Genomic DNA, 11,047 nt, shown 5'->3' with positions numbered 1-11,047 from the left:
CTTTACACACAGTTGCTAAAAAAAAGAAAAAAAGAAAAAAAAGAAAAGGACCATCAACCAGCAGCATTTTAGGTGATATTTGAACATGTCATGCTGTCAAATTCAAAATTATGCGTCGGGGTTGTGGGGCTTAGAAATAGAGCTGGGGGCTCCATTGCCACAGGCTGCATGCCATCTCGGTTAGGACTGTCATATACAATACACTGTGCTGCAGAAATAAGCGTCAAAATGTTAATTACAGGCTTCATCCTCATCTATTAGCGGTCAGCATAAATGCTCATGACAGGGATATCAAATAAGCTGCAGCCTATAGCGCCTTGTGTTATCCCTGCAAACAGGGAATTCGCTATAGTCAAGCAATTGCAGGCTAAATCGCCTAATTTGCAGATAACACAGGGTATTCCAAAATAGAAGAAAACTGAGCATTAGAAATAGATGTCCTTATAATAAGCACGGTAGCACAGAGCACAGGCTATAGGCTACAACCTTCAGGTTACTAGTATTCCAACATGAGCCCCCATGCAGGGATGAGGAGTAGAAAAATACAGAGGCTAGGGATAAAAAAAAAAAAAAAAAAGCTCTTGCCTTTTATTTTGCAATCATGTTAAATCCTGTCTAACCCATCGCTGCCATCCTCTAGAAAGGGTTTACTCGCATGCTGGAATAAAGATGCCCGGTCCGTCCTTGTTTGTTTTCCTTTCGAGTCCTAAACCCCCCTCTCTCACTCTGCTTCTCGCTTTCCTCCAGGTTGGTAATTCTTGGAGATTTCTTAAATGCACAAAAATGGATGCAATGAAAAAAAAATCCAGATAGGAAGAGGAGGCGGAGCGTCAGAAACACGTAGAAGAATAAAGCCGAGCGGCTGAGAGGACGCACTGGATGTTCATTGACAGCAGGCAGATAGCAGCCGCAAAACACGGACTGGACACTCCGCAGCTGGAGCAGCACAGTACCAGGAAAGCATCATGCATATTTCATAACCAGATCAGGGGCTCGGTGAGAGGGAAATGTGAAGTGGCAAGGTAAATACAGAATATGAGTAGGAACAATGACTCTATGCGTGACTCCATGGTTCCCGTCAACCCTGCTTTTATGTAGGCTGCTGTAGATTGGCTACAGATGTTGCCAGTAGATGTGAGAAATTCAGTGTTGATAAGTAAATGAAAACTATAAGCCCAAACAATTAATCACACACGCCCTGTGGGAAGGGCCTGTCAGTTGTGTTGTTGTATTGTACAACGAGAATCAGACTTCATTGAGGCTTCTTTTGAGCATGGTGGCTGCAAGATTCATCAAGACCGTTTAAGATTTTAATTTTGCCATTGAAGTAAAAGTGAAAAAGAAAACAACTGTGGACATATTAAAATATAGGTCCACTTGACTGGGATCACCAGAAAAAAAACCCAACATTTATACCTCTAGAACTGAATTGAAGACTTCAGATTCTATATTTACCTTTAATCAACACCTTTTAAGGCTTTGAGTTTGGATAGTAGGCCTATAACTTAAAACATTGAGTTTTTCAGGACCTTCACACACCCTGTTTTGGATCAAACCACTTTTCTTTATATCATTGTGTAAACTCAAGACTCCTTCACAAAGCCTCTCGTCCATCTTTGCCCCTTACCAAACCCCATACTCATTAGATTACTTCACCCCTACCTCTTATTTCTCAGCTCTGACCCCGGCTAAAATCCCTCCTCTTGATCCCCAACCCTTTCCCCAAGTCAAACCCCTCTCAGGCTCCAGGATTGATAGGATTATCAAAGACGGCATGTGCATGGAAGGTTAAAGCCTGCAGAGATTAAGAGGATAGAGTCTCTGCCTCATTAGGGCCGCAAGTAAATTAGCACCAGTAGAGTGATTTGCCTGCAACAAGTCAAACAACAGAGGGAACTTGATGTCAAGTCAGCATGCTGAATGATTTAGCACATGAAATCTTCCAAATGACACAAATAAAAAGCATAAATTAGTTTAGAAGTTTATTTACAAATACACAAAAGTAGGTAAGCTATCAAATCCCATATTATAGTTTACAAGTGTAGTATTTTCTCGGTCAAAAAAGTGGTGAAGACACATTCCAATGGTCACGATAATATATCATTACAGTCAGTAATGATTTGCCCGTGCTTTAATCCAGGGTGTTTATGGGAGTTTCAGAATGAATATTTCACAAAAACCTTAGGAATCAATTTCCGGCAGACTGGCAAGTGTCACTTAAAAAGCAAGAAAAGGGAAACAGGAACTCCGCCGAGAGAAAACACCTCCCAGGGGTTATCGAACGTACCACCGATGGCAATTTTAAATTTGACTGGAACACATTTGGTGAACATCCTACAAGTAAATGATACCAGTATTGAATGAAACCATGATGAAAATGAATTGTTCCAAGTATATTAATAGGTACCACGTAAGCTCACACTCTTATGTACTTTGTTATTTCTTTTTATGTGTCAGAATTGGCATAACCAGATCAAAATAATGTAATCTTCTGAAGTTGTTGTGGTGGCTGTGGCTTCTGTGATGGCAAGTGGCCACTTGATAATCTTAATGACAAACCTGCTCTCACTCACTCCCTCTTTTCCTCCAAAATACAAGCCAGACTTCTACATGGACGCTCACCCAAATAGCACAAGGCATTGGAAATAATTTTTTTCTGGACTCACCACATCAAGGCACGGTGTTATTAATAACAATGACACATATTTCACATGAGGAGATTTAGTTGATCTTGGAGGCTAAAGGAAAAGCTTTCCCAGTTGTGTGTTTGTATGCATTTACAGTGTGTGTGTGTGTGTGTGTGTGTGTGTGTGTGTGTGTGTGTGTGTGTGTGTGTGTGTGTATGTGGACAGAACAATGCAGTGGTCCTTTTGCCCTGTATAACACGTCACTTCAGAGTCCCTCGCACAATTACAAGATGCAGCTCACTCTCAAAATTAAAAAAAATATCTTGATTGTATTCAGAACCTTCCCTAAGACAAATGTCACCAAAGAAAGTTTTTTTTTTATTTTAAGTGAGAGCTGCGTTAATATGTCCCCATGTGGATGTCTTGGGCTCCACCTCATCTCTTGATGGCAGCCACTGGCTCTTCTATTCTCTTCTATTTGACCACGGTCACAACGTGTTTCTCCTTCTCCGACACCACTGGGACAGTTCCGGGTTTGCTGTGTTTGCGAACGTTCATCTCCCTGGAAAACACACAGAGGAAGAGCCATGAATAACCCAGCCGAGGAGATCTGCTGGTGAGAATATTCAGGAACGGACGGAGGAGAGAGGGAGGAGGACATCAGCAGAGTAAACAGATGGAGGAGGAGGAAGAGAGCGAGTATGAGACTGAACGAGATTGTTGACCTAACACCTACGTCACACTAACGGGTCCTGAAAATAATACATAAACCATAGATGGTAAATCATTCACAGTCCAAGCACACGTCTGCGTATCATAATAGTGTCAGTATCTAAAAAAACAAAGAAAAGCCACGGACTGAGCTATGACTCACTGGACAGCAGTGCAAACTGGGACAATCAATCCACCATGCAAGCTGTAAATGAGTATGTAAGGCCTATCTAGACCAAGTCATAGGGGACAGTCCCATCGGTAATATTTTCCATTAGGCTGGTGTGACTGCGTAGGTCGGACCCATCCTGGCAGCAGTCCAAGTCACCAAACCCGCTACATGGACACAGTGGGGACTTCCTGCCACTCCTGAGCAAAGGTCAGGATGACACTTACCTATGTTGAAAACAGGGATTTGAGTCGGTCTGCACTGGTGATGTTGGCCAAAAGCTAAAATAGTGGCAGTAGGGTTACTCTAGTTCACTTTTGTGCGACTAATTTCCTCAATCTTCACCATCTTCAAAAGCCAAGTGAGTCACTGCAGTTTCAAAGGTTTAAAAACGCTCTTAAGATAAGACGACTGGTTCTATGTCTTAAAGTAATAATCCAGGATATTTTCATGTAAATGTCCATTTTGCTACTCTCTACCATCGATTGAAATTGAGTTCATGGAAGTTGAGAAGACGGTATCTCGCACTTCAGCCAGTCCACAAAGAGAGACCAGTGCTCTCAGTGTAGGACAATCCAGCTAAGACCGGTCTCTTCACATGGACTGACCTAAAGGAAGCACTTACCAGTTCATGTAAGCTTTTACCTTTACTGTTCTAAAACACCCGGTGTCTGGTAGGTCTTTCCAAAACAACAACAAATAAAACCAAGCGACAGGATCTCGAGGATTACCTTTAAATCTTATCAAAACTAACATCATAGTAATTAGTTGTTGTGATATCTATGGCAGCCAGTGTCTGTTGTTGGCTTCTCACACTCACTGATCCGGTCAAGATGTTGGTGGTAACAAGACCCATTTCACCAAAGTGTCAATGCCCTAAACACTCCCTAGTATATTTAGACAGGGAGCCGCCATGCTGAATTAGTGAGGAGGAGGAAAAAAAAAAATGAGTACATACTTCCTGCGGCGAGCCTCTTTCATGATTCGCAGCTCCTTGGTCTGGCTGAAGATGGACTTGGGTAGATGGCGGTGTCGAGCGACGCGTCGGATCTGAGGGTGGTGCTGGAACTTCTCCTTCAGCTTCTGACTGTAGTTCACGGCTTGCCTCTCTCGGGGGGCCAGCTACATGGCGGCGGGGGGGGGGGGGGGGGGGGGGAAGGAGGTATGAAGACAGGGTGTAGAAGTGAAGAAAAAGAGAGAAAATGATGGGAAAATGAAGAGGGAATGAGAGTGGATTTGGAAAGAGAATAAGACAACAAAGCGAAGCAAAGAGGATAAATATACAGCACTGATCCCTCAAAACACCTCGACTTTTCCAGTGACTAACAGTCTTCACAGTGATTAGTTTCAAAGGTTTTTTCCCTTCATTTTTTGACTGCAGGAGAAAGTGGGCAAGATGCTTCATTATCTGGTAGGACCGCTTAACTGAAGAGGGGAAGGATGGAAAGTAGATAGCAGTAGAGCAGATGGATGGCTAACAACAGAAATCAGTACTGTTCATGTATGCAGATGCCTCATTTGAATAAATTAATAATCTACTGTACAGACACGAGGGGCAGCTTCAACAGAAAAAAACCTGGAAGTTTAAATACAACTATATAAACCTAAAGATCAGTAGCTTATATCCCTTGGGAAATTCAGCACAGACAATGTTGTCAGCAGCAAGATATGCATGTTAAATACCTGTGTGTCATTTCACCATTAGTGACAGTTACGGTATGCTGGTTCACATCATAAAATGTTGGCCAGTACAGTGAGCAGTAACTTCAGCTTGACAACCTGCACATTCAAATCTGAATCAATGTCTGTTAAAAAGCGAAGACAACAGCTCAACAACCTCCCTCCCTCTCCATCTCTCTCATAAAAACCATCAGCCCCTCTGACTCTTCTTGGCCGAGGCTCTGTAAGTGCGCCCTCCTCCAGGGCTTTTATTCTAATTAAAAGCAGTGATTTTTCTCAGATTCAATTTGTTTGAGAAGAGCTCTTAGCTGCTGATCCTGTTGGACCAAACTACTTCCCCTGGACACACTGGTCAGCCCGTTCAACGTTGTTCAGGAAATTCTCAACCACGTGGTGATGAGACAGAAAAGGAACAGGGTGACACCGACTGGTCCTGCCATGTCAGGCCTTCGAATCACAAGGTTCAGCCTTTGTTTAAAAGAGTCATATTTAATGAGGGCCTACATTACCATACTTATTTAGCAGAAACGTTAAAAAATAACATAACGAAAATATAAATTTTTCTGACAGAAACCTTCAAAAAATCCTACATCCCCCAGAAAAATTGCCTTTAAAATAGCATACAACACATTTAAATATGACATAGTGACATAATGAGCATTTTAACATGAAAAACTTTGCCCTTCAAAGATAAAAATCATAGGAGGTGCTTCATTCGCCACCTTAAAAAAAAAAAAAAAGACTAATGTACACTGTGGGGTCAAATGTCACTCCATGGAAAGTCGTGAGAAAACAGTGATATGCAGCAGCTGATAGAGGAGTCAAGACCAGTCCAGTGTGATGCCTTCAAACAGAGACATAGCCTTGATTCAGCATTTCTCCGTAATTAAAGACCCCTTCAGTACAACTTGATTGTTAATGCTTCATTATGTTCAGAGTGCCCCGCTTTAAGTGATTGGCCGATTTAAACTGCTGATAGGAGCAGGGCTTGTCTGATCTATTTAAGTGCAAAGCTTGCGAATAAATCTCCTCTTACACAGTGACAGTAAAACAAGTGCCAAAAGTTGGCCAATTTTCCACTCTGAAGCTGCATTAAGGGAATAAGCAAGAGTGAATCCGATTAAGAATGAAAGATGGCTATTGGAGATGGCACACAAGATGCCATTGATCTTTATTATTCATCCATAACTGGCATTTTGGGTATTGGAACACTTCCCAGCATTTTAAAGAAGCTTTATTAGTCAGTTGGGCAAAACATGACATTAAAGCCTACATTTCTGCTGACATAGCCTGCTTATGTTATCTGAAAATCATATACATGTGATGCTCACAAACTAAGATATTAAAGCCGGTGGAGATTTGCCTGAAACAGGTTTCAGTCTCGCAGCTGAGTCTTTCGGAAGTGATTTGTAGAACAACTGCACAAGCTTTTGAGTTTTTTGGACTTCCATCTGCCACGAGGGCCGCTGTGCCAATTGGTACATTGTACTTATTGAGAGTGATTCTGCCCTAAGTCAGCATCCATCAGAGCACTTGGCAGCAGCACCGCCGCTGCTCCTGGCACATTCGCCCATTCTTACCCTGCTGAGGTGGGCACAGGGCCACGGCCGTGTTGAAGAATGCAGCTAACTCATAAAACAAGGTCAAGCACAGGTAACCCACTAGAGGGAGTCCGGCAGCTTGTTTAATGCATTGACCATGTGGTGTGATCATGAATTACTAATCAATAATTAGTACCTGTCATATGGATCACATAAAGCTGAAAAAAGGAATGTATGGCCAACTAGCCAACCTGTGCTTACATCAACAATTAAATATATGCCAGAACTTAAAAAGGTGCCATCGTGGTCTGTTAACCGGCTAAGCCACTGGATCTAATCCTGGTGTGACATCTCCCCCTGTGTTGAGAGGAGGAACGGCAGGACTCACCACTCCCAGTTTCTCTGCTGCGTTGGCTTTCCACATTCGAATGTTCATTTCATCAGAGCCACTCAGGATGTACTTGTTGTCTGCCGACCACTTGACGCAGATGACGTGCTGCATGCGTTTGGTGTGGTAGACTTCCCTGATCATCAGAAAGGCAAACACACACACACACCAGACACACTCAATATGGTGACAACAGCTAATGCTTCATAATGACTTCTTTGGCTGTTATAAAGCAGCCAAAATATGCAGTTATACACAATCCTGCTGCACGATGCACGGGATTTATCATGCTGGACAGGAATGATCTCCCACTCATCATAAGCATCCTATATAACTGATGAAAATAATGCATTTGATTCTGGTAATGGTTCTTAACCCACATCTTGATGAATCAACGAGCAAGAGTAGTAAAGTTTAAATACATGTGGCAAATCTATAATGAAGTACTGTAAAACAAAAGTATGTAACAGTAATACTATCATAATAAAATGACAAAGCAATGATTATGGCAATTTTTGCCACGTGTTAATGGTCATACTGACCTGCTGTGGCCGCTGTCCTTGGGGAAGATGCGAATGGTCTTGTCAAAACTGGCCGAGACAAACTCCCTCCCAGTCGGACAATAATCAATGTCCAACACTGCGGAGACGTGGTCCATGTGCACTGAGATCGGCTGATCCAGGTGCCTCATGTCGTATGTGTACAGACTGGTGACAGACAAAAAGACAGCCAAATTAGTCCTATTAGGAATATAGTTCTTAAGAGTCAATGAAGAAAATACATGTGCTCTCACTCTCTCACTCAAGTAATCCTCAACTCACTTGTAGTCCTCATTGGAACATGTGAAGTAATATGCTTCCATAGGGTTCCAGCATAATGTGTTGCTCCTCAAATTCATGATAACCTGAAGAAGAAAATGAAAACTTCAGTATGTTTACATCACATCCCCTCGTGGAGAAAAGATAAGGGGAAGAGCTTGTACAGCACATGGTGGAGGCCTACCTTTTTAAGTGGTGCTGATTCTCTCATGTCATACAGCACTATGCTTCTGTCAGAGGCGCAGCTTGCAAGAAGTTCAGTCTGAGGAAAGACAAAAGCTGTTACTGTCTTAAACTTTAAAAGCATCAATGGGATTTTCATTTATACGTGTTGAGGTAAATGCCAAACGCTGCCTTCCCTTTCCTCAAAATTTAAAAGCAGCGGTTTCCTAGTGTTTCTATTATACTCTGTCCCCTCAAACATACACAAAATATAAAAGACAAAATAACAGAAAGGACTTAAACTTTGAAGTAAATCACTACTTTTATATATTATATTTTCAAAACAATGGGGCAATTAACAGAGCTCCAAAGAGGCCCAATAGAAAGGGGTCTTGAAACAGTCTTGAAAATCTTGACAACACACGCAAAACAAGTAGGTCTGGCTCCAACCATTCAACAATTCAACAATTCAGATATGCGTTCATTAGGTTGACATTCAAAGCTAAATTTAGGATTCCAATGCACCGTCTCAACAAAAACTATACTTTCGTGAGCTTCACAAAGCTGGTATTTACGGCAGGGAAGCCATTTAGTCACCAGCGTATCCAAGGCCAACACACAAAAGTGCACATCCTGGTGTAAGGGACACAACACCGGGACCCCTGAGCAATGGAAACCAATGTAATATAGCCTGATGAGTTCACACACAGTGCAGAACTGAAGCTGTTCTGAAGGCAAAGGCTACTCCTTAATAAGTACTTGATACTCATATAGGGTTAGGTGTTTCCATTATTTTGTCCCGCCTTGTAGATAAACGTCTATGTTAGGAGGCTGGGCTGCCTGTTGTGATATGGTGGCTCACCTCCACGGGGTTGAAGCGGACCGAGCTGAAGCTGTCTACACCCCAGGTGAAAGAGCGGATTGGGCTGCTCCTCTGCTCGTCCCAGATGTCCACCTGCTGGCCGCATGTCGCAAACACACCGTCCTTCTGGTGGTGGTCCAGCCCCGTGAAGACCGACTGCAGGGGTGAAGAAACATTTCAATCATCGTAATAATGTGATACTTTATTGATGCCTGTAGGATCACTTGCCACCCCCTCCAGGGAGGTCAGAGGTCAGGGCGAGCTACAGGACAGCCTCTGTGGAGCTGGCAGGGATTCAGTGTCTTGCTCAATGACACTTCACAGTAATAACTTGACAGTAATAATGATGCAGATGCCATCCGACCATACCTTGCCCAGGATAGTGTTGAGTGGTTCCTCTTCCTCTCCATAGCCCGGTGCTTCCATTTTCCACTGTTTGATTGTTTTGTCGTCACCAACCTGTAACACACAACACACCACTGTGTAAAGCATAAGCTGTCAGTTGAAAAACTCTTAACAATCATGAATCTTCTTAGCAGTTACCGTAAAGAAGGAAGTGCCACAGAAGCGGACGACCATTCCCCGAACAAAACCTTCATGTGCTTGGAGTGTGCGGACACATTCGCGTTTGGTCAGATTCCACACTTTCACCTGAGGAGCAAATTAAACATTTATCATTGGAAATCACACCAGGATCAAGAAAAATGTGCAAATACTGATGACATTGTATGCATATCTACCTCCCCGTCACAGGAGCCAGAGAGCAGGGTGGAGAGGCTCTTGGTGTGCTTGGCCATGCAGTTCACTCCGTCTCTGTGGCCGTCCAGGGAGGCCAGGAAAGGCTTGGCAAACACCCTCTCCAGCTTAGTGGCATTCAGGGCCCGCGTGTATTCTCTGGGCACCTCAAACGGGTGGAGGGTCGGGTCATAGTTTCTGGGGACTAAAAACACACAATAATGGGCTATCAGGTAATAATCAATGTATTAAATACTTATCTTACAAAAATAACTCATAAGATGCTGCCAGCAATACAAGTTCAAAATATTTGTTAACTAAATATTATCATGCTTTGTGCCCCTTCTCAAATTTTTTTTTTTTTTTTTACTCTGTAAATTTAATATATATACATATATTTTTTTTTACAACACACACCTAAACACATACTGTATCGAAGGCTTTCTGCAATTATATGCATACTTTACATACCCTGTATACATGCTGAAAATTCACTTTTTTTTTTTTTTAGGAATTTTCCTATATTTTCACACTGTATATATTTCATTTTTTGTTTATCATATGAACATATTTTTCATTAATTTCTCACTTGTCTCAGTTTGCTCTACTGCTGTTATTTTGCACTCTGTGCGTTATAATTCATAGTGTTTCATTCATTAACATTAGTTAATGTGTTGTAATATTGTTATTGTCAGTTACACTATATATAAATACGATCCATTTGCTTTATTGTTATTTATACTGTATTTTCCTTTGCAGTACCCTGGTCTTCTTTGCTGCAAGAACACAATTTCACCACAGAGACCACTGAAGTTTGTTATCTTATTTTCGTCATAGCTTAATGGACTGTGTGTATCTTACAATACAAATTAATGAGCAGCTGTCAGCAATGCAAGTTCCAAAAATTAGCAAACTAAATATTATCGAGCCTGCTGCCCCTTCTGTATGTAATAAACATAACGTTATCGATTGTAAACGTGATGTTTGCATGAACATTTGTCGTGTGACATTGTAATTCATCCATTAATCTGAAGTAGTGAGGGTATCTGACTCTTTAATGAAACATATTCTTAGCCGGTGAGAGAGCTGAAGGTTTCATGAGGTGGCTAGCCTAACGTTATACGTCTCAGTATTGCTACTGGCAAACTCTGGTTAGCTTAGCTTAAAGTTTACCACTCACCACGCTGGATATCCAGTTTAGTCTCCCGGACATAATCGTCCGGATTCCTGGAGAGAACTTTGACTTTCATTTCGTGGCTGAACAGAAACGGACGTACTCTTAAAAGGTTTAGGTTTTTAAATATATTTATATAAGAAAAACTAGCAAGCGTTGGCTTGTTTGGCCATGTGTTGG

General features: G+C 42.0%; 1 protein-coding gene across 1 annotated transcript; it reads right to left on the bottom strand.

Annotated features, from left to right (window-relative positions):
- Positions 1-1,969: 1,969 nt before the first annotated feature.
- dcaf13 (ddb1 and cul4 associated factor 13) lies at positions 1,970-11,047 on the bottom strand. The gene is made up of 11 exons (XM_071902458.2): positions 10,874-11,047; positions 9,699-9,898; positions 9,502-9,609; positions 9,328-9,417; positions 8,959-9,114; positions 8,119-8,196; positions 7,938-8,020; positions 7,659-7,823; positions 7,117-7,252; positions 4,466-4,629; positions 1,970-3,189 (listed from the first exon to the last, which is right to left on the bottom strand). Exons 1-11 carry the CDS (start codon positions 10,941-10,943, stop codon positions 3,102-3,104), a joined length of 1,338 nt encoding a protein of 445 aa, XP_071758559.1. The 5' UTR covers positions 10,944-11,047; the 3' UTR covers positions 1,970-3,101.

Source organism: Centroberyx gerrardi, chromosome 12, assembly GCF_048128805.1.
Source record: "Centroberyx gerrardi isolate f3 chromosome 12, fCenGer3.hap1.cur.20231027, whole genome shotgun sequence".
Classification (NCBI taxonomy): domain Eukaryota; kingdom Metazoa; phylum Chordata; class Actinopteri; order Beryciformes; family Berycidae; genus Centroberyx; species Centroberyx gerrardi.
This window is presented reverse-complemented; position numbering and strand designations above follow the sequence as displayed.

Coding starts and splice junctions, on each gene's coding strand:
- dcaf13 (XM_071902458.2), bottom strand. CDS start 10,943: ATGAAAGTCAAAGTTCTCTCCAGGAATCCGGACGATTATGTCCGGGAG. Junction 9,899..10,873: donor TAAACTGGATATCCAGCGTG/GTGAGTGGTAAA, acceptor GTGTGTTTTTAG/TCCCCAGAAACTATGACCCG. Junction 9,610..9,698: donor CTGGCTCCTGTGACGGGGAG/GTAGATATGCAT, acceptor TTTGCTCCTCAG/GTGAAAGTGTGGAATCTGAC.